The sequence below is a fragment of the Zeus faber genome, assembly GCF_960531495.2.
Source record: "Zeus faber genome assembly, chromosome: 4".
NCBI lineage: Eukaryota > Metazoa > Chordata > Actinopteri > Zeiformes > Zeidae > Zeus > Zeus faber.
In genome coordinates this window covers 37326190-37348608 of record NC_137191.1, presented here as the reverse complement: position 1 = coordinate 37348608, position 22419 = coordinate 37326190, and the positions used below count along the sequence as shown (strand labels likewise).

Here is a 22419-nt window from a genome sequence, read left to right as displayed (position 1 = left end):
TGTCTGTCTGTCTGTCCGTCCGTCCGTCCGTCCGTCCGTCTGTCTGTCTGTCTATCTATCCGTCTATCTGTCTATCTGTCTATCTATCTATCTATCTGTCTGTCTGTCTGTCTGTCTGTCGAGCTGGAGGAAGACAGGTGGAGGGAGGAGAAGGGGGAGGAGAAAGAGGAGGAGGAAGGGAGGAGAGAGAGACAGGGAAGTTCGTCTCCAGCGGCTCAGTCCAACTCAACACAGCAGGAGGTCCAGCAGAAACCACCAGGAGCACCAGGCTCAGCAGAGCCGCTAGAACCCCTCCGGACCGGTAGACCCGCTAGAAACCCTTCCGGACCGGTAGACCCAGTGACCCTCCGGACCAGCGTCATGTCGGGAGTGGCGGCCGTCCTGCAGCAGAGCAGGGAGCGTCTCCATGGCGCGGGCTCCAACGGCCAGGCGCTGCGGTACCTGGGGCAGGACTACGAGGCGCTGCGGGGGAGCTGCTTCGGCTCCGGGAGGCTGTTCCAGGACGATGCCTTCCCGGCGGAAGCCTCCTCTCTGGGATTCAAGGAGCTGGGACCCTACTCCTCCAAGGTGCAGGGCGTCACCTGGAGCAGACCCACGGTAAGACCGAGTCACTAACTAACCAGGATAACCAAGACTAACTAACCAGGATAACCAAGACTGACTAACCAGGATAACCAAGACTAACTAACCAGGATAACCAAGACTAACTAACCAGGATAACCAAGACTGACTAACCAGGATAACCAAGACTAACTAACCAGGATAACCAAGACTAACTAACCAGGATAACCAAGACTGACTAACCAGGATAACCAAGACTGACTAACCAGGATAACCAAGACTAACTAACCAGGATAACCAAGACTAACTAACCAGGATAACCAAGACTGACTAACCAGGATAACCAAGACTAACTAACCAGGATAACCAAGACTAACTAACCAGGATAACCAAGACTAACTAACCAGGATAACCAAGACTAACTAACTAGGATAACTAGGACTAACTAACCAGGATAACTAAGACTAACTAACCAGGATAAACAAGACTAACTAACTAGGATAACTATGACTAACTAACCAGGATAACCAGGACGAACTAACCAGGATAACCAGGACTAACTTATCAGGATAACCAAGACTAACTAACCAGGATAACCAAGACTAACTAACCAGGATAAACAAGACTAACTAACTAGGATAACTATGACTAACTAACCAGGATAACCAGGACGAACTAACCAGGATAACCAGGACTAACTTATCAGGATAACCAAGACTAACTAACCAGGATAACCAAGACTAACTAACCAGGATAACCAGGACTAACTAACCAGGATAAGTAAGACTAACAAACCAGGATAAGTAAGACTAACTAACCAGGATAACCAGGACGAACTAACCAGGATAACCAGGACTAACTTACCAGGATAACCAAGACTAACTTGCCAGGATAACCAGGACTAACTAACCAGGATAACCAGGACAAAATAACCAGGATAACCAGGACACACTAACCAGGATAACCAGGACACACTAACCAGGATAACCAGGACTAACTAACCAGGATAACCAGGACTTACTAACCAGGATAACCAAGACTAACTTACCAGGATAACCAGGACGAACTAACCAGTCTAACCAGGACGAACTAACCAGTCTAATCAGGACGAACTAACCAGTCTAATCAGGACTAACTAAACTGGATAACGAGGACTAACTAACCAGGATAACAAAGACTTACTAAACAGCATAACCAGGACTAACTAAACATGATAACAGAGACTAACTAACCAGTCTAACTAACCAGGATAACCAAGACTAACTAAACAGGATACCCAGGACTTACTAACCACAGTAGCCAGGAATAACTAAACAGGATAACCAGGACTAACTAACCGGGATAACTTTGATTGATGTATCAGTCTTACCTACATTTGAATTGTAGATTATGGTGTAGTATGGATGGTGGGGTATAGGTTATGGGGTTTGGATGGTGGAGTTTAGGTGATGGAGTATGGATGGTTGAGTATAGATGGTGGAATATAGTTTATGGGTTATGGATAGTGGGGTATGGGTTATGGGGTATGAATGGTGGGGTATAGGTTATGGGATATGGATGGCGGGGTATAGGTTATGGGGTATGGATGGCGGGGTATAGGTTATGGGGTATAGGTTATAGATGGTGGGGTATGGATGATGGGTTATGGATGGTGGGGTATGGATGATGGGGTATAGGTTATGGACGGTGGGGTATGGATGGTGGGGTATGAATGTTGGGGTATAGGTTATGGGGTATGGATGGTGGGCTATAGGTTATGGGTTATGGATGGTGGGGTATAGGTTATAGATGGTGGGGTATGGATGATGGGTTATGGATGGTGGGGTATAGGTTATGGGGTATGGATGGTGGGGTATGGATGGTGGGGTATAGTTATGGGTTATGGATGGTGGGGTATAGGTTATGGGGTATGGATGGTGGGGTATAGGTTATGGGGTATGGATGGTGGGGTATAGGTTATGGGGTATGGATGGTGGGGTATAGGTTATGGGTTATGGATGGTGGGGTATAGTTTATTGGGTATGGATGGCGGGGTATAGGTTATGGGGTATGGATGGCGGGGTATAGGTTATGGGGTATGGATGGCGGGGTATAGGTTATGGGGTATGGATGGCGGGGTATAGGTTATGGGGTATGGATGGCGGGGTATAGGTTATGGGGTATGGATGGCGGGGTATAGGTTATGGGGTATAGGTTATAGATGGTGGGGTATGGATGATGGGTTATGGATGGTGGGGTATGGATGGCGGGGTATAGGTTATGGATGGTGGGGTATGGATGGTGGGGTATGAATGTTGGGGTATAGGTTATGGGGTATGGATGGTGGGCTATAGGTTATGGGTTATGGATGGTGGGGTATAGGTTATAGATGGTGGGGTATGGATGATGGGTTATGGATGGTGGGGTATAGGTTATGGGGTATGGATGGTGGGGTATAGGTTATGGGGTATGGATGGTGGGGTATAGGTTATGGGGTATGGATGGTGGGGTATAGGTTATGGGGTATGGATGGTGGGGTATAGGTTATGGGGTATGGATGGTGGGGTATAGGTTATTGGGTATGGAAGGTGGGGTATAGGTTATGGGGTATGGATGGTGGGGTATGGATGGTGTAATATATATAATACTGTATACTATATCCGTGGGGTACTGCTGTGTAGTACTAGAGTGTGGTGTTAGTAATACAATACTACTACAGTGCAGCATACTGAGTCTCTGTGTCTCCTGCAGGAGCTGGTGTCCAGTCCCCAGTTCATCAATAAAGGAGCGACCAGGACGGACATCTGCCAGGGGGCGCTGGGTGAGTCAGGCGATGGAGTGGGGGTCCTTGCGTAGGATGTAGACTGATGATCAGCTGACATTGTTTGTGTGGGAAACGTGGGAATCCACGGGTGGTTCAACAATAGAACATTCCACTGTGGGTGTGGCAGGAATTCAACTACCTGAACAGGTGTCAACATCACACTTGAAACCACTGGGAGTATTTCACAGTACTTCTCTGTGGGGCAGGGACCCGTAGAGGGTCTTAAAGCGCCTACTACTAGAGGTGTGGCTTCCCCGTGGGCGTTGTTACGAGGGGTTTCGCTCTTGGAAGTGTGCGGTGCTGCTTCCTGGGCCACCCCACACAAGTTCACTACAGATTCTACAGATTCTACTACATTCTCCTTTTCACAGCGGCCAGGTGTTAGCCTAAGTTACACTATGTGGGTGTGAGTCGTTACTGTCAGGTGATACAAGCTCAGCTGCATGTGGAATCCCCACCAACGAGCATGGAGGTGGGTCTGGTCGGGGTGGTAATGTAACTCACCTCTGCACCCTATGAATGAGTCCTTATCTGCTGAAATTGGGGTTTGAGGTCACATCGGCCATTGTTCCTTGGAATGGACTTCCCGAACCCTGGGTTCTATGTCTCTGCCTTTGGGGGCTTGCATAGGACACATGGGTTCTGACCTGGTGGTCAGTGAGGGTGGTGGCTTTACAATAGGACATAGTAAGAACTAGAGTTCCACATGAAGTAGAAGGTTTGAGTTTTGCTACAACCCTGGTTTTACAAATGAAGAACAAAAGTTCTTACCGGTGGCCTCACTGACCAGCTCGCTCAGGAGCTGAATATGTCAGAGGAAGTATGACAGGCTGTGAACCAGTATACTGTATATACTGGGGGGCGGGCCTGAAGGTGGGTGTCCCAGTGGCCCAATCACAGCCTGTCAAGGCCAAGTTGAGACTTGGTTGCTTTAAAGGGGCTTTCAGCTTTACTCAGTGGAGCTGTCTGGAGACATCTCAAGGCAGAGTGAGAACTGTTGCTCTTCATTGATAAAATCAGGGCTGTAGCACAACCCAATCTTTTTAAACTACTGTTAAGAAATCTTGAGAGAGCGTCTGTGTGGGTTTGTTCTTGTACATAGTATTTAAAATCAGATTACTACTTTGGCACTTTTGAACTTATCACTTTTATGATTTGTGTTGTATTTGGCCTCTTTATTGAATGTCCTGATTGTAACTTTGTGTTGCATTGCTGCTGTTGCCTTCACCAGGTCTCTCTCGAGAATGTCCGTACCTGTCTAAATAAAGTAAAAAAACAAATGAATAAAGACATGCTCCAGAGTACCTTAAAGTACATGGAACTTTGCTCAGTCCAGACTGGGTTTGAATGGTTTTATTTGGTGATCTCCCAGGGGACTGCTGGCTGCTGGCGGCCATTGCTTCGCTGACCCTGAACGAGGAAGTTCTGGCCCGGGTGGTTCCTCACGGTCAGAGCTTCCAAGATGGAGAATACGCCGGAATCTTCCACTTCCAGGTAAAACACGACGGTCCAGCAGGTGGAGGCTGAGGTGGAGCAGAGATGGAGGTGATGAAGTGGGTCCTGACCACTTCCTGTGTGTGTCCTCAGTTCTGGCAGTTTGGGGAGTGGGTGGACGTCGTCATTGACGACCGTCTTCCTGTCAAAGATGGAGAGCTGCTGTTCGTCCACTCTGCTGAGGGGAGGGAGTTCTGGAGCGCTCTGCTGGAGAAGGCCTACGCCAAGTACTGTCTATACCCTGTACCTCTATACCCTGTACCTCTTTACCCTGTACCTCTGTACTCTATACCTCTGTACCTCTATACCCTGTACCTCTGTACTCTATACCTCTGTAGTTCTGTACTCTATACCTCTGTACTCTATACCTCTGTGCCTCTATACCCTGTACCACTGTACTCTATACCTCTGTACCTCTATACCCTGTACCTCTGTACTCTATACCTCTGTACCGCTGTACCCTGTACCTCTATAACGTGTACCTATATACTCGGTTAATTAAGGGTAAGTTATGGGTAGGTTAAGGGTTAATTAAGGGTCGGTTGAGGGGAGGTTAAGGGTAGGTTAAGGGTAGGATAAGGGTTAATTAAGGGTAGGTTAAGGGTTAATTTAGGGTAAGTTAAGGGTTATTAAGGGTAAGTTAAGGGTAGGTTAAGGGTTAATTAAGGGTAGGTTAAGGGTAGATTAAGGGTTAATTAAGGGTTGGTTCCTCATCAGGCTCAACGGCTCCTATGAGGCTCTGTCTGGAGGCTCCACCACCGAGGGCTTTGAGGACTTCACTGGGGGCATCGCCGAGGTCCATGAGCTGAACAGTCCAAGTCCTCACCTGTTCCACATCATCCAGAAGGCCCAGAAGAGAGGCTCGCTGATGGGCTGCTCCATAGACGTAAGTCCAGACCCCCAGACCCCCAGACCTCCACACCTCCAGACCCCCAACCTCCAGACCCCCAGACCTTAACACCTCCAGACCCTCAGACCTCCACACTTCCAGACATTTAGACCTCCAGACCCCCAGACCTCCACACCTCCTGACCCTCAGACCTCCAGACCCCCAGACCTCGACACCTCCAGACCCTCAGACCTCCAGTCCCCCAGACTTCCAGACCTCCAGACCTCCACACTTCCAGACCATCAGACCTCCAGGTCTCCAGACCTCCAGACCTCCACACCCCCAGACCCTCAGACCTCCAGGTCTCCAGACCTTGACTCCTCCAGACCTCCAGACCAAGCCCCCAGACCCCCAAACCTCCAGACTTCCACTCCCCATTATTCAGACGAGAGAGACTGTTTCCCAGTGGAAGAACTAAAACACAGAACCGTTCATACCAAACCTGGTTCTTCCAGGATCCTTTGGAAGGAAAAATCCTGTTTCCAGGTTTTGCCTCCTGAACTGCTCTCTGGGTTGATGCTAATAAGTAAATCTGCATGGTTGACTCTAAATCCCGGAATGAAGTTGGACTTTCTGGACAGGATTTCCCACCTCTGGTGAATCCCTGGGGAAGATGTTCTTCAAAGCTCTTCTCATTCTCATGGATATAGAACGAACAGAATTTAGGACGACAGTTTATACAACGTCCTTAAAACAAGGTTAAATCCTATTCCTTCTCTTGCAGATTACCAGTTCCAGGGACTCCGAGGCTGTGACATCACAGAAGCTGGTGAAAGGCCACGCCTACTCAGTGACAGGGGCAGAAGTGGTGAGAACCCCCCCCCCCCGTGGTCATTCTAGGGAAGTGCAGTCGTCCAATTGGGAGGCAGCGTTGACCGTGTGCTGTGCTGCGATTGGCTGCAGGTGGAGTACTGCGGCGACATGGAAAAGCTGATCCGGATCAGAAACCCTTGGGGGCAGGTGGAGTGGACCGGCCCCTGGAGCGACAGGTAGGAATCCCCGACAGCAGGTCCAATCAGAGTTTTGGCTTCACCTCGTCGGACAGCGGTTGATTGGGTGTGATAAGAAGGATAATGTGCAGCCAGGCGTCGTTATCTCTGAATAAGCACAGACATGGTCCCCGTCGGGAGGTTATTCACTGATAACCAGCGTCTGGACGGACGTCATGTGTACAGCCCTATTGCATAAATATATCTATCAATAGTCTGGTGAGAGAGCAGCACAGTAATATTATGATCATACTCACAGCAAGACTAATGTCATTAACAATAATAATAGTAGTAGTAGTATTAATTATGGAAGTACCTCTAATAATGATATCGAATTATAACTGCAAAGAAAAATAATTGAACTGAAGGGGAACTAAGAGTATGGAAGATGGAACTTTCAGTATATATATATATATATATATATATATATATATATATATATATATATATATATATATATATATATTAGTGCTGTCAAAGTGAACCCGATAATGGTGCGTTAAACGCAATTTAGTTTTAGCGCCACTCATTCTTTTAAGGCATTAATGCCCGTTCTGTTATTTGGAGGGTTTTCCTGACCCCTAGTTAAGGGTTCAGTCACAGCCGTCTCTGCATATGTCCGTGGAGGGATGTCCACACAACAACAGCGTGTGTGAGGGCTTCCTGGGCGTGTCGTAGGGTCCAGCAGCTACCTGTCCCTGGTTGCGCCGCCTGACATTGACGAGGGCGCGGCCCCCTCCTCGCTGCCTCCGCCACAGTTACTGGGGCTGCAGAGCCGGTGCTGAGCCGATGCAAAGCGGTGGTACAAGGTACAAGCCATTACAGTAAAAGCGTGGAAGAACTGATTTCAAAGTAAAAGTGACCTTCCAGTGAACATGATTTCACATTTATTCAGTCAGTAGTGAATGAATGAATAAAGAAACAAATAAAAATCCATAAATAACTAAAAAAAGCAAAATGAATAATTATTAAGTAATAAATAAAATGAATACTAGAAAAAAATAATAAATACCACCTGCAAATTGTATTGCTGAATTCAGATGGAAATGAAAAGGAAACTTATACTGACAGTATACCACCTCAGTGTGTCGCTCCTACAATATCAGTACATGCTGATGTTGAATTTCAAACTTAAAGCTCTAAAGTATCACAGATGAGCTGTGTTACCTCTGGTATCAGATGACAATTGAAGGAAACTTCCTGTTTCCACCAATTCCATCAATTCCACCTGAGAATTGTTCTGTGGGAACAGGAAGTATCCCTTTAATAGCAATTTTTACTTCATTTTTATTCAGAGTTCATTTATATACATACATACATGTAATAATTAGAATACCATCCAATAATGCAGTAAGCGTCTGAGGCAGTCTGCCTTCACTGCGTTGGGAGAAAAGAAAATCAACGAACTTATTTTACTGTATGTGGATCATATGTGTTTTTTAAGAACATAAAATATAACAAAAGTTTTTAACACTTTCTTTTATTTTCAGAGTACCCCCTGCAGAGTACCCCCTGCAGAGTACCCCCTGCAGAGTACCCCCTGCAGAGTACCTCCATTTGAGGAACACTCTATTCAGACTAATGTTAAAGTGCACAGTACTGTATATCTTCCAACATCCCTGAATAACCAGTTCTACACTATATATAATCTGTTGCTATACTGTATATTGATATAGTGTAGAACTGGTTATTCTGGGATGTTGACAGAGCCTGGGTGCCACACCCAGTTAATCCTCAGAGCGATCACTTCCTGTTTCCCAAGCAGAGATACTTCTTAAAGGGACATTCCCCCATAAGCCAGCATCAGTTTAAGAAGTAATACCACTGTACTACTAGTGTACTTCTAGTGGAGTTCCAAATGTACTTCTACTGTAGTTCTGGATGTACTTCTACTGTAGTTCTGGGTGTACTTCTAGTGTAGTTCTGGGTGTACTTCTAGTGTACATCTGGGTGTACTTCTGGGAGTACCTCAGTTGTCGTGTACTTTTACTTGTTGCTCCAGCTCCATGCAGTGGCGTCAGATCAGCGATGAAGACAGGGAGCGTCTGAGGCTGCGAGCAGAGGATGGAGAGTTCTGGTAAAAGAAAAAGATCTAATAAATAAATATTTGTAGTACTTGTTGTATTTCGTGTTCATTGGCGGTGTTTTTCCAGGATGTCCTTCCAGGACTTCCTGAGACACTACTCCCGTCTGGAGATCTGCAACCTGACGCCCGACGCCCTCAGCGACGACTCCATTAGCAAGTGGGCGCTATCCACGTTCCACGGCACCTGGAGGCGCGGCTCCACGGCCGGAGGCTGCAGGAACTACCCCGGTAAGCAGGGGCCAAAGGCTCCCGACCTCCTGGAAGGTCCCGGAAGCAGAACCCTCCCGGAGGCTTCCGGAAGCTGAACCTCCAGGCGGAAGCGGAAGCCCCAGGAGTCACGCTTATCCTGAACGTTGTGCAGACACCTTCTGGACAAACCCGCAGTTCGTGATCAAGCTGGAGGAGGAGGACGACGACCCAGACGACGGAGAGGAGGGATGCAGCTTCGTGGTCGGGCTGATCCAGAAGAACCGCCGACGTCTGAGGAAGGTCGGGGAGGACATGCACACCGTGGGCTTCGCCATCTACGAGGTCAGAGCCAGTTCTGCTGCTTTTGGTCCAGCAGAACCTCTGGAACATCTGGAGACCCTTTTAAAGTCCTAATGATTCCAGTTGAACGTGTTGTAATGGTGCGATCTTCTCCTCCTCCTCCTCTTCCTCTTCTCCTCCTCCTCTTCCTCTTCTCCTCTGCTTCTTCTCCTCCTCTGCTTCTTCTCCTCCTCCTCTGCTTCTCCTCCTCTTCCTCTTCTCCTCCTCCTCTTCCTCTTCTCGTCCTCCTCTTCCTCTTCTCCTCCTCTGCTTCTTCTCCTCCTCCTCTTCCTCTTCTCCTCCTCTACTTCTTCTCCTCCTCTTCCTCTTCTCATCCTCCTCTTCCTCTTCTCCTCCTCTGCTTCTCCTCCTCCTCTTCTTCTTCTCCTCCTCCTCATCTACTCTTCTCCTCCTCTTCCTCTTCTCGTCCTCCTCTTCCCCTCCTCTGCTTCTTCTCCTCCTCCTCCTCTTCCTCTTCTCCTCCTCTGCTTCTTCTCCTCCGCCTCTTCTCCTCTTCCTCTTCTCCTCCTCTTCCTCTTCTCCTCCTCTGCTTCTTCTTCTCCTCCTCTTCTCCTCCTCCTCTTCTCCTCTGCTTCTTCCCCTCCTCCTCCTCTTCTCCTCCTTCTCCTCTTCCTCTTCTCCTCCTCTGCTTCTTCTCCTCCTCCTCCTCTTCCTCTTCTCCTCCTCTGCTTCTTCCCCTCCTCCTCCTCTTCTCCTCCTCTGCTTCTTCCCCTCCTCCTCCTCTTCTCCTCCTCCTCTTCCTCTTCTCCTCCTCTGCTTCTTCCCTTCCTCCAGGTTCCTGACGAGGTAAACACCTAAACATCTGAGCAGAACCTAAAGAACTAACCCTCCATTCCCTGTTTGCTGAGCTCTGACCGGCTGGAGAAACACCTGGTTTAAAGCAGGCAGGCAGACAGACAGGCAGACAGACAGACAGACAGGTAGACAGACAGACAGGACCTCTGCTGGACGGTGAGGAACTGAGAGATATACTGTGTAGTTACAGTATTATTTATATCCGTCTGTCTGTCATCCATCACCTGTCTGTCCACCCCTTCCCCTCCAGGTGTCAGGTCAGAGGAACATCCACCTCAGTAAGAACTTCTTCCTCCGTCACTCGTCCTCTGCCCGCTCTGAAACCTTCATCAACCTGAGGGAGGTGTGCAGCCGCTTCTCTCTTCCTCCAGGAGAATACCTCATCCTCCCCTCCACCTTCCAACCCCACCAGAGCGGAGACTTCTGTGTGCGTGTCTTCTCTGAGAAGCAGGCCGACTTCCAGTATGTCATCCCTCCATCCCTCCATCCCATCCCTCCATCCCATCCCATCCCTCCATCCCATCCCTTCTAACTTTGACTGTAAATGAGGATTTGACATATTTGTGACCACGTTTTTTACGTGTCTCTTCCTGCAGAGAACTGGACGATCCGGTGGAATGCAGAGTGGAGGAGGTGAGTACCTGGAACCTGGAACCAAGGACACTGACGGGCGTAACCCACGATGCATTGAGGTTTAATCTTCCTCCTGGTTTCCCGTCAGATCGACATCGATGAAGACGATGTTGGAGAAAGATTCAGGAATCTGTTTGGACAACTAGCAGGAGGGGTATGTCTATCCAGATCTACATCTACATGTAAAACTCTACATCCAGATCTACATCTAGATGTAGAGGTTTACATGTAGATCTGGATCTAAATGTCAGCCTCTTCTCCGCCATCAGGACGCTGAGATCTCTGCCTTCGAACTGAAGAGAATCCTCAACAAGGTGGTGACCAAACGTAAGTTGACCCTGATCTGAAGCAGTGAAGGTGATGTGACCAGAGGCAGCGCTGGTTCCACCACCGCTCACCCAAACCTAAGTTGTTGTAGGGAATGTCACTCTGCTCCAGGCTCCGACATCCAGACCAGCGGCTTCAGTTTGGAAACGTGCCGCAACATGATTAACCTGCTGGATGTATCCTTTAACCTGGTACCGCCTGAGAGTAGTACACACTACAAGTACACACTACTAGTACACACTACAAGTACACACTACTAGTACACACTACTAGTACATGGTAGAAGAGAGCTCCGTGACCAGTTCTACAGAAGGACGGCAGCGGACGACTTGGTTTGGTGGAGTTCAAGATCCTCTGGACCAAGGTGGAGAGATATCTGGTCAGTACAGCACCAATACGACAGTGTACTGTGTGTGTGTGTGTGTGTGTATGTATACATGTACTGTGTGTACTGTATGTGTAGTAACGGTTGTGCTTTTATTGTGTAGAATATATTCCGTGAAAAAGACGTGGACAAGTCTGGAACCATGAGCTCCATGGAGATGAGAGTGGCAGTGCAGGAAGCAGGTAACGCTCAATATTTGAATACCACCCCAAGGTGCGGTGCCCCGCCCAGTGCTTGTGGAGCGGCTCTAGTGTTGGAAACTGGTGTTAGCGTCCTCTCTTTGGAGGAGGCGGGGCTTGTGTGGGAGGTGGCGACGTAACGACTGGGCATTGTACGGTAAGGTGGGCGGGGCAACCCAAGCTCCCCCTGGTGGACACCAGCGGTGAGGAAGGTTCTGTGGGAGTAGCAGCTAGAATGTATTTAAAAGGGTAGAATGCAGGAAGTGAGCAGGAAGTGACGATGTCTCTCTCTATCTGCAGATTTCAGTCTGAACAACGCTCTGCACCAGATCCTCGTCTCCCGCTACAGTGAACAGAACCTCACCATCGACTTCGACAACTTTGTGGGATGCATGATCCGTCTGGAGAGCATGTTCAGTACGTACAGTACACACAGTAGTCCCTCCATCAATGTCTTTCCCTCTACCGAGCAGGTACAGACAGTAGTAATACTACTACAGTGTATTGATTTAATGTACTGCATCCTTTCAGGAAAAAGTCGCACTAACAAACTGTTTCCACGGTGATACGTTGTCAGGGTGATATGTTGCCAGGGTGGCACGTTGCCATGGTAACAAATTGCAGTCTGTACCTTTGCAGAAACGTTCAGCACGCTGGACAAGGACGGCACGGGGACGGTGGAGCTCAACCTGCTGCAGGTTTGTTGCCGTAATTTAGAGGAAATAATTCTACTTCCTGTGACATTTGGGTAACAGGATGTTGTCCTTCAGTGGCTGAACGTCACGCTGCTCTGAGGGTCTGGGGCCTCCTGGTTGTCACCACGGGACTGTCATCCAAGCAGGAACCAGATATGAAACATGAGGGTGTGGTGTGTAATGCTGTAGTTCCATATGAGGTGGAGGGGTGGTGCTGGGGGTGGGTGGGGGCTTCTCTTCCACTTTAAACTTAAATGTTTGATTCCATCCAATAAAAAGAAACTGAAAATAGAACATGTGACATTTTTATTCATCAGAACATCATATATTTACAATAATTCCCATGATTGCTGATGTGCTCATCCACCCACCTCATGATGGATAATAAATCCATCCATCATCCATCCACCCATCTCCTGATCATCCATCCATCCATTCATCCATCCTTCCCGCCCTCCATCCTCAGAGTCCCACTTCTAGGTTTTAATCACTACTTTGCGTCCGGATCCAAGCGAAGTGCTCCGCCCATTTCAGCGGCGCCGTGATGTCATCGCTGCGTCCCGTTCCCTTGGCGACCAGCATCGACCCTCCAGCTGCTCCGTTCAGATGCGAGCAAACGGCTGCAGCCCATTCGCTGGCGGACAGCGCCACCGAGCCCTGAGCAGCGGAATGACCCCCAGTGCATGAAGAACCACCCGAACAACGCTATAAATACTGTTTCCTCAAACAGAGGGCTTATATCAGAGCCATGCTTCTATATCTACTTCCCTCTGTCGAATAAATATATATATATATTTTTTTTTTTAACTTATTTTTTGGCATTTTTAATGCTCAATGTGACAATGATAGTTTGGGAGGAAAGGGGACAGAGAGAGTGGATGACATGCAGCCACGTGCCGGAATCGAACCCGGGCGGCTGCAGTAAGGACTGAGCCTTGGATATGGTGCGTGCTACCTGGCTACCCGGCTACACAGCAAGTCACACTTGTGGCGGTAGCAGACGGGGGTATTACAGATTTTCTACCCCTTCCTGCTTGGAGCGCTGGAGAACGAGGACGCTCAGGGCGGCATTTGCCCCAAGAAGCCATCTGCTATGCAGCAGCAGGAAGCAGTCATTTAAATACTTCTACAATAAAAACACTGTTTTCATTTGCGTCGTTGGTGGCGGAGCTCCAATCACTTTCCTTGGTCTGTATTTGAGAGGCCGGGTTTATATTTAAAAAAACAGTTCGTATTTGAGGAAATACGATACATGTCATATAAATCAGTCCTAACGCTTTAACCTTCAACAGCATTTCTGTTTTGAACAACGTTGTTCAAAGAATTGAAATATTATACATACATACTGCAATACACAACATTATACCATTATTTCTCTTCGAATCACTTGCTCAGATTATTTCTCGAGCTCATGTTCGTACGTGGAACTGCAACATGAGGTCACATGACCCGGGGGTGGGAGGGGGGTACCTGAGGAACCTGGCAGGCACACAGAACCTTCCCAGAATGCACCTGGTGAGCGAGCAGCATCACCAGGCTGCGAGGGAGACGGAGGCTGAGCTGGTTCACTGTCTTCATCAGAACCTACAGACAGACAGGCAAACAGGGAGTCAGACAGACAGGTGAACAGACAGCATCAGACAGTCTCACAGACAGACAGACAGGGAGACTCACAGAGGGACACTCAGTGTCCACAGCCTCCACCAGAACAGGTCTGTCTCCCGTCCTCTGCAGGATGCACAGAGCGCCCTCTGCTGCCTGGACGGAGCAAACATTCACATCTATATTATACATATACACTGTGAGACCAGCCTGACCAGTGAGACCAGTCTGACCTGCTTGACCTCCATCTTCCTGAGGGTGGTGTTGCTCCTTCTCTGGAGGCTGCGCAGGGTGCCCTGCAGTTCCCTGCGCTGCCACTGGGGAACGATGCTGTTCTCCACCGCCTGCAGACACGGAGCAGCACAGGTGCATCATGGGAGATGGTGAAGAACCTCGGTGTCGAGGTCACAATGTGAATGAGCTTGGTAACAGGAAGTTCCATACGTCCGTCAGCAGTCCGACCTCCTTGGCCTGACGCTGCGCCGCCTGGAGGCTGGAGGGGGAACAGGCTGTGAAACGGGCTGAGAGACACTCCACGTCCTGGGCCAAGACCTGGCCCGTCTCCCTGGCCTGGAGGACCACAAGCAGATCCACATCACATAGAACTGTCATCACTCAGATCATCAGAGTACTTTGAACGAAACCCCTGTATAGATCTAGAGTACGTAGAACAAAATCCCTGTATAGATCTAGAGTATGTAGACCTGCGTGGCCTGCGGTCCCGTCACTGCCACGATGCGACTCACTCCCTTCACAAACTGTTTCTCTGAAACCACGACCAGGTCCTCGATCGCCCCCGTCCTCAGCACGTGTCTGCAGAGAGAGAGAGAGTCCCCTGGTTACCACGGTGACCATGACAGGATGACGTCAGACTGCTTCTATTACGACCTCCATTATTATTATTTTCTCCTTGGCATTTTTTGCGCTAAAATTGTCTGGAACAGGACAACCGCTGGACCCACGGACACGGTTCAGTTATCTTTAGAACCGGGTCGTCTCAGAGATCTCATGGTTGGGAGTTTCATCCAAATCGATAGACATAGGCAGCAGATATTGGTGAAAAAACAGATCAAATTTGATCGATATCACAGACGCATGTGCAACCTGGTTAAAAGATCACAATGATGACATAAGAAACCAACACAGTTGAGGTGTCGTTTAAACTGCTGTTTCACATCTCGTGGTTCAAATTTGCATTTGATCCCAAGTATTCAGCTGGTCCTGCTTGACTGACACGTCACTATTCTTAAATAAGATTGGTTGATGTCTGTGGATCTGTTGGATTGATGTTTTATTTCTTTGGCCACAATACTTCCGATTGTCCGATTCATGAAAAAATACGTCGGAAAAATAGAAGCTGTGTAATGGTTATTACTCAGAAACACCACAACGTTTTTGGTATTTCATTGTATGGCTATGTGATAAAATGACCTTGATCATTTCCACAATATAATTTTCCACGATAAAGATGATAAATTTATGAGATTTGTTTTTAATACAGTTCAATACAGAGTCCGTTTTCCCCTTACCTACAAAGACAACATGAACAGCCAATCATACAGCAGAGAAACAACCATGTGACATCAATAGCCAATCGTAGAACAATAATAAAATATAATATTATTATTATTATTATCATAATAATAATAATAATAATAATAATAATAATAATAATAATAAGCATAATAAAGATGAGGGTCTTCTCACGTTCCACAGCAGAGCTCCACGGAGTTCCGTCCGTCCTTCCGTCCGTCCAGCAGCTCGGCTACAGACACACCCACAGATACCACTCTCACTGGGTCTGGGTACACCTGGAGACAGGTCAGAGGATGGACATACAGGTCAGAGAGACCAATCCGAGGTTCCGATTCTAGGTTCTGTGTCGTGGTTCTGTGACATGATTCTGGGTTCTGGGTTCTGTGACGTGGTTTTGGGTTGTGTGGCGTGGTTCTGGGTTCACCTCGTCGACGGTCCTCAGTCCAGGAATTGTCCTGGCCAGCTCCAGAGGAACCTCCTGGCTGTAGACCGGTTGGTTTTCGGCGATGACGTTCAGGACCAGGTTCTCCAGCTGCTGCAGCTGAGGAACACTCAGAGAACCCTGAAACCAGAGGAGGTCAGCACCCAACCCTCCTCAGGGTTTCGCAAGGAGAAATAAGGGTCGATTGATGGATTGATTGATTGATCGATCACCTTGACACTGAAATCGAAACGCAGGCGGTCTGCTGTGACGTGGGACCCTCGCTGCTCGACTCCGGCCCCCAGGAGGCACCGCAGCGCCCAGTTCAGGATGTGGGTCGCTGTGTGCTTCACCATGCAGGCCAGCCGCTTGGCCTGGAAACACAGGTTAAAGGTCAAAGGTCAAAGACCAAACGTCCTACACCTGGGCCATCTCTGTGCCTTGCTCGAGGGCTCGGTGGGAGGTTGTACCTGGTCCAGGTGGAGATGCACCAGGTCTCCAGGACGCAGCGTGGCGGCTGCGGTTACCTGATGCAGAACAAACCCTCCAGAGACGGAGACGTCCTCCACCGGGTGAAGAACGTCCTGGGATGACAGTTCAAAAGTTAGTGACTCCCACCACCTGGAGCCCCTGGAGCTCCGGTTCTGACCACTCACTTATTCCAGTTTGATGCGGTTGGACTGACCGTCTCTCCGTCCCGGACCAGGTAGCCTTGGTCGTGGGACTGACCCCCCTGCTCGGCATAGAAACTGGTTCTGTCTAGAACCATAACACACCGCTGACCCACGCTGACCTCCGACACCTGGGATCCTCCACAGAACAGGGTCTGGACCGTCGCACTGCATTCTGGGAAAACTAGCACCACAGCAAAGAGTTTATTTAGACTTTATGGGGAGAACATACAGGAGGAAGAGGAGAACGTCTCAGCCGGCAGGAGGTCTCGTACCGTGTCTGAGGTTCTCCAGGTGGTAGAGGTACTTGGGTCCATCGTCTGTGTGAGCGACGCCCTCGTTCTGCAGTGACGCCAAACTGTGGACGTCCAACTGGAGCTCGGAGCCTGAGAGGCGGACTTCAGCCTGACGCTGGAGGGAGGGAGGGGGGATGTTACAGGGTTCTGCTTGTGGTTCCTCAAGTTCTACTCACTCAGACCAGTCACCTTCTCCTGCTCGGCTCGAAGCAGGTCCAGTCCGGACCGGTCCACCTGGACCCCCCGCTCCTCCAGCATCAGGTCCAGAAGGTCTAAAGGGAAGCCCAGGTTGCAGTGCAGGGACCAGGCCACGTGGGCTGCAGACACATATCACTCTGGTTACATGGGAAAAGCTACTGACCTGGGACCAGCTACCGACCTGGGAACAGCTACTGACCTGGGAACCGCTACTGACCAGGGAACCGCTACTGACCAGGGAACCGCTACTGACCTGGGAACCGCTACTGACCTGGGAACAGCTGGTGGTTGCGTTGCAGCGTCTGGTTGATGATCCTTCGTCCGTGCTGCAGAGAGCTGAGGAACTGATCCTCATTCTCACTGATGATCTCCATGATCTGAGGATCAATTCAACTGGACAATGATCAATCAATCATCTGATTATCAGCTCTGATACCAGACTTTTGATTGAATTCAGATAGGTTGGTGGTTACCAGCTGGTTACCAGCTGGTTACTAGGTTACCATCTGGTTGTCAGGTTACCAGCTGGTTACCACCTGGTTACTAGGTTAAAAGCTGGTTACTACCTGGTTACTAGGTTACCACCTGGTTACTAGATTACCAGCAGGTGACCAGCTGGTTACCACCTGGTTACCAGTTCAGACTCACTCGCTCTCTTTCTCTGTGCAGCTCAGGATAGGCATCGCCCTGAAACAGACACAACCAATCAATACATCCACCAATCAGTCAAATCATTAGCCAATAAATCCTGGATCTTGTACGACGGCAGCAGAACTGAAGAACAAAATGTCCGCCGTGCATTGCTTTGTGAAGAGACCATTTTGGGTTTGAGCTTCATGCTGCTGCAATGTTGTGAAGGACGGAGCTAGAACTTTAATGTGGCTAAAGGGGCAGAGTGTTGTGAGGCGGGACAAGCCCACCCTGCTCAGACAGACCTGTCAATTAAAACATCCAGTCTCAGTCGCTCTTCTGCCGGTGTCCGGATGCAGTTTATAAAACTATGGTTCCATGAAGAACACATTGAAGGCTTCAACGGGTTTGCATGTAGGGGCGTGGCTTTTTATTTGGGAGCATGGCATCTTTGAGTGACATATCTTTGGTTCATGTTCAAGCAAGGTTGGCGTGTTTCATCCTCCCCCGTTAACAGAGGTGCATGCTGGGATACGGTGACACTGAGGATCTCTGACTCACCAGCAGCTCAGTGACGGTGGGCACCAGGTTTGCCAGCATCCCCCGGGGGGCCTGGAGGACCTCCACACTGAAACGCAGCGCACGGCGCAGGATCCGCCTCAGCACCAGCCTGACACACACACACACACACACACACACACACACACACAGACACACACACACACACACACACACACACACACACACACACACACACACACTTAAATCACCCTCTGCCGCTCTGTGATTTGTCGGCTGCCGTCATGTGACTCACTCGGACCCGGACATGCCGGGGTAGACTCCGTCAGCGATGCAGACGGCCAGCGTCCTGACGTGGTCCGCCACCACGCGGTACGCCATGTCCACCCTGCGCTGGTCTGCGGCGCCTGTCCGTCCACCGTACGGAGGACAGCTGGACACCTGGACACAATCCAAGATGGAGGACATGCCCCGCGCTAGGTCAGCACAAAAAGCTAGCAGAGATGGTGGTTACCGTGGAAATGGCCCCGACCTGTTGGATGGCGCTGAGCAGCGGAGTGAATAGATCCGTGTCGTAGTTTGAGTGTTTCCGCTGCAGCACGCTGAGCAGCCGCTCCAGTCCCATCCCTGTGTCCACACACTGCAGCGGCAGGGGGCGCAAGCTGTGGTCCACCTCCCTGAGCAGGGACACCATCAATGAGAAAACAACTTACTGATGAGGAGGGTTACCCATGATGGTACTGCATATTGTACTGCATGTTGTACTGCATGTTGTACTGCATATTGTACTGCATGTTGTACTGCATGTTGTACTGCATGTTGAACTGCATGTTGAACTGCATGTTGAACTGCATGTTGAACTGCATGTTGAACTGCATGTTGTACTGCATTTTGAACTGCATATTGTACTGCATATTGTACTGCATGTTGTACTGCATGTTGTACTGCATATTGTACTGCATGTTGTACTGCATGTTGTACTGCATGTTGAACTGCATGTTGAACTGCATGTTGAACTGCATGTTGAACTGCATGTTGAACTGCATGTTGAACTGCATGTTGTACTGCATGTTGAACTGCATTTTGAACTGCATGTTGTACTGCATGTTGTACTGCATGTTGTACTGCATGTTGTACTGCATGTTGTACTGCATGTTGTGCTACATGTTGTGCTACATGTTTACCTGTTGTACTGTATGTTTACCTGTTGTACTGCATGAACACCAGGTTCCAGATCTCCACCACCTCTGCACTACCAGAGTTGACCAGCAGGGCTGCGTTGCGTCCTCCCACGTGGTCGTAGTGGATCTCGGTGCAGGGGCCGCAGGGGCCCGAGTCGCCCATCTCCCAGAAGTTATCCTTCAGGCCGAAAGGCAGGACGCGCTCCATGGGGACACTGAGAAACCAGTTCAAAACCAGTTAGAACCCGAGAGAACTAGAAAGATTCTGTCAATTAGTTGACAAATTAGTATAACTAGTCAGTATCACTAGTGGACATCACTAGTTAACATTCCTAGTTAGTATCAAAAGTTGGTGTCACTAGATAACATTCCTAGTTAGTATCACTAGACAGTATCACAAGTTGGTGTCACTAGTGTGTGGCACGGTGGCGCAGTGCATTGTCTGGGTTCGATTCCCGCCTGGGGCGCTGTTGGCACCGTGCTCCGGCGGGTTATCTTCCAAAAAACAGGAGCCAGCTGTGGAGTTTGCATGTTCTCCCTGTGCTCACATGGGGTTTCCTCCACCTCACGTCAGTAAGGACCCCCACCAAAAACATGCACCCATCATGGTCTGACCAGCGATGGACACTTATCACCTGGTCCCCGGGCGCGTCCACGTACGCTGCCCACTGCTCCTGGCTGTGCCCCCAGAGGAAGGACAAGCCAGGATGGGTCAAAAGCAGAGGAGCCATTTCACCGGCCGCCATCAAGCGTGTGTGTGTGTGCAAGCATGTGTTGTGGAGTGTCGTGTGACGATTAAAGACTGTTTCTTCTTCTGTTTCTAGTTAACATTCCTAGTTAGTATTACTAGTTAGTCGAGTTGGGAACACCGACCCGATGTCCAGCCAGATGCGTCGTGTCTCTTCGTCGGCAGGAAGTCCTAATGAAGAGTCTCCAGCGAAGTAGGATACGTACAGTCTGTCTGCGGACATCCCATAATGCTCTGTGAGCAGACTCCAGGCCATGGCACAGGCTTCCTCCTGCAGGGAGAACACACACTTCCTGTGATGTCACTTCCTGCTACTGCACCAAACCGCTGCGTGGTCCGTATCCAGTAATGGAGCCAACTGTCCTGATGTAACAGCAGTCCACAGTTTAAAGCGACACGCCCTCCTCAGGCCACGCCTCCTCACCTTCAATTTCACCCTTTAATGTCAGAATGAAAGCTCTGAAACTTGTGACTTTACATTGTAACATATGTACCCCTGTGATGAGATGACATCATGGGAGTCATAGAGATATTATGGGATGTATCTAGGGGTCCCACGCTCTGACCTTGAAGTAGTCTCCGAACGACCAGTTCCCCAGCATCTCGAAGAAGGTGTGGTGGTAGACGTCTCGGCCGACGTCGTCCAGGTCATTGTGTTTCCCACCAGCGCGGACGCACTTCTGGCTGTTGACCACACGGCGGTAGGAGGACATCTCGCTGCGGGGGTCCGCGCTCCCCAGGAGGAGGGGCTTGAACTGCAACACACCGGGAGGCCAAGACACTCAGAGATGGTCTCAAACGGACCTGTTCAGGGTGCTTGGAGTCAAACTGCGGCAAATTACTTTTCTCCAAAATAAGAAAGTTTGAGCCGAGAATCAGTTTAATATAATTTTAGAAGGAAACATTGTATGAACATTGTGCTCCTCTTCTGAATGTGTGGTTCAACCTGCTGGTCAGTGACGGGATCTAATATCAAAATATTACTTTTCTTTTTATACACACAAAGACGCAAAACTGTTCCAAGTCAAAACATTGAGGTTACTTTTTACAATTTTTACATTAATTACATCTATGGACGGAAAGACTAAAGAGAATACATTTATAACAAACACATATTTGACTATGAATTGAGTGTGTGAAGGTGACCATCCAGTATTTGACAAGTACTACTAAAGTACTACTAAAGTACTTCACTTGTTTCCACGGTACCTGGTTCATCCCTGCATTGACAAACAGGAGGCTTGGGTCCCCCCGTGGCCGCACCGGGGACGACGGGACGGCCCTGTGCTGGTGGTTCTGCTGGAAGAAGTCCACGAACATCCGACGGACCCGTTTAGAGGAGAACCTGGAGTCTTCAGTGTAGGACCTCTGCAAGGGTCCTCTGGACCCCTCCAAGGGTCTGAACCCCACCATGTCTCCACTGGACCCCCCAAAGTGTTTGCTGAAGTCCCTGAAATCTCCTCTGAAGCCCACCAGGGTCCTGAAGCCCACCAGGGTCCTAAACCCCACCAGGGCTCTGGAGCCCATCAGGGCTCTGGAGCCCCTAAGGAAACTCATGTTCCTGCGTCCTGAGGATCTTCAGGCTCAGTGTGATGAAGACTGAAGCAGAACCAGATCCATGCTGCTGCTTCTCCTTCAATGTAGTATATGTAATATAATAGTAGTATTATAGTGTTTTTATAGTATTAATATAGTGTTATTATAGTAATATAATAGTACAACACTGTTACGTAGTTGTTTCTGCCATATTAGTCTGTCACGGATGTTAAACCACGGACCATAAACAGTGACCTGCGGTGGTGTCGCAGGAATATGACCTCACGGTGCCGCATTCGTGGGAACTCGGAATCGGCATTTCCCTTCCAGTCAACGCGTTCCTTTGCTTCTGTTCAGAAAAACATGGACGATGCAGTACATGTATGTTTGTTTGGCAGCGTTTTCCTTCTACAGTAAACTATAGAGTCGTTTATGCCCACGTTAGCGTGTTTCGTTATAGTTAAATGGCCGTTCCTTTGCACTTTCTCGAGCATAGGTGGGTTTTCCGAGTTTCAACCTCAAGGTGACGCAGCATGCGGCCGTGTGCATCTAATTTTAACAAATGCAAACAATACATATTGTAGAGAACAATAAATATTAATTTAAGCTGATGTCAGAAAACCACAACAGCGAACACAGAAAACGGACACTTTATCAGCGACTTGAATGAGATGCTCTATCGGTGAGAGCCGCCCG

General features: G+C 49.1%; 2 protein-coding genes across 5 annotated transcripts; one reads left to right on the top strand and one right to left on the bottom strand.

Annotated features, from left to right (window-relative positions):
- The first annotated feature begins 230 nt into the window (after window positions 1-230).
- On the top strand, window positions 231-12597 carry capn2l (calpain 2, (m/II) large subunit, like). 2 transcript variants are annotated; one of them, XM_079999931.1, is made up of 21 exons: window positions 231-597; window positions 3292-3361; window positions 4737-4858; window positions 4952-5085; window positions 5576-5744; window positions 6472-6555; window positions 6651-6736; window positions 8739-8813; window positions 8890-9050; window positions 9184-9353; window positions 10146-10157; window positions 10417-10628; window positions 10763-10799; window positions 10888-10953; window positions 11069-11126; window positions 11238-11302; window positions 11437-11505; window positions 11615-11693; window positions 11991-12107; window positions 12330-12388; window positions 12461-12597. In XM_079999931.1, exons 1-21 carry the CDS (start codon window positions 361-363, stop codon window positions 12482-12484), a joined length of 2106 nt encoding a protein of 701 aa, XP_079856057.1. In that variant the 5' UTR covers window positions 231-360; the 3' UTR covers window positions 12485-12597. The 2 variants fall into 2 exon arrangements, with proteins under 2 accessions (XP_079856057.1, XP_079856056.1); XM_079999930.1 differs by having other exon boundaries at window positions 12315-12388.
- Window positions 12598-12745: 148 nt separating this feature from the next.
- On the bottom strand, window positions 12746-21956 carry aars2 (alanyl-tRNA synthetase 2, mitochondrial (putative)). 3 transcript variants are annotated; one of them, XM_079998960.1, is made up of 22 exons: window positions 21397-21956; window positions 20754-20942; window positions 20313-20458; window positions 19463-19654; window positions 18773-18935; window positions 18554-18699; window positions 18301-18409; window positions 17758-17796; window positions 17381-17486; window positions 17101-17228; window positions 16891-17026; window positions 16630-16799; window positions 16415-16528; window positions 16178-16318; window positions 15948-16085; window positions 15695-15798; window positions 14692-14800; window positions 14432-14557; window positions 14221-14331; window positions 14060-14143; window positions 13856-13969; window positions 12746-13042 (listed from the first exon to the last, which is right to left on the bottom strand). In XM_079998960.1, exons 1-22 carry the CDS (start codon window positions 21742-21744, stop codon window positions 12869-12871), a joined length of 3087 nt encoding a protein of 1028 aa, XP_079855086.1. In that variant the 5' UTR covers window positions 21745-21956; the 3' UTR covers window positions 12746-12868. The 3 variants fall into 3 exon arrangements, with proteins under 3 accessions (XP_079855086.1, XP_079855088.1, XP_079855087.1); XM_079998962.1 differs by having other exon boundaries at window positions 15948-16064; XM_079998961.1 differs by having other exon boundaries at window positions 18791-18935.
- Between the last annotated feature and the right edge of the window lie 463 nt (window positions 21957-22419).

Bases quoted from the DNA above. Each gene is read 5' to 3' on its own strand.
- capn2l (XM_079999930.1), top strand. From the start codon at position 361: ATGTCGGGAGTGGCGGCCGTCCTGCAGCAGAGCAGGGAGCGTCTCCAT. The intron at 3,362-4,736 runs GTGAGTCAGGCG...GTGATCTCCCAG, and splicing joins CATCTGCCAGGGGGCGCTGG to GGGACTGCTGGCTGCTGGCG. The intron at 11,303-11,436 runs GTATCCTTTAAC...CCAGTTCTACAG, and splicing joins ACATGATTAACCTGCTGGAT to AAGGACGGCAGCGGACGACT.
- aars2 (XM_079998960.1), bottom strand. From the start codon at position 21,744: ATGAGTTTCCTTAGGGGCTCCAGAGCCCTGATGGGCTCCAGAGCCCTG. The intron at 20,459-20,753 runs GTCAGAGCGTGG...TTCTCCCTGCAG, and splicing joins CGTTCGGAGACTACTTCAAG to GAGGAAGCCTGTGCCATGGC. The intron at 13,970-14,059 runs GTGAGTCTCCCT...GTCTGTCTGTAG, and splicing joins TGGACACTGAGTGTCCCTCT to GTTCTGATGAAGACAGTGAA.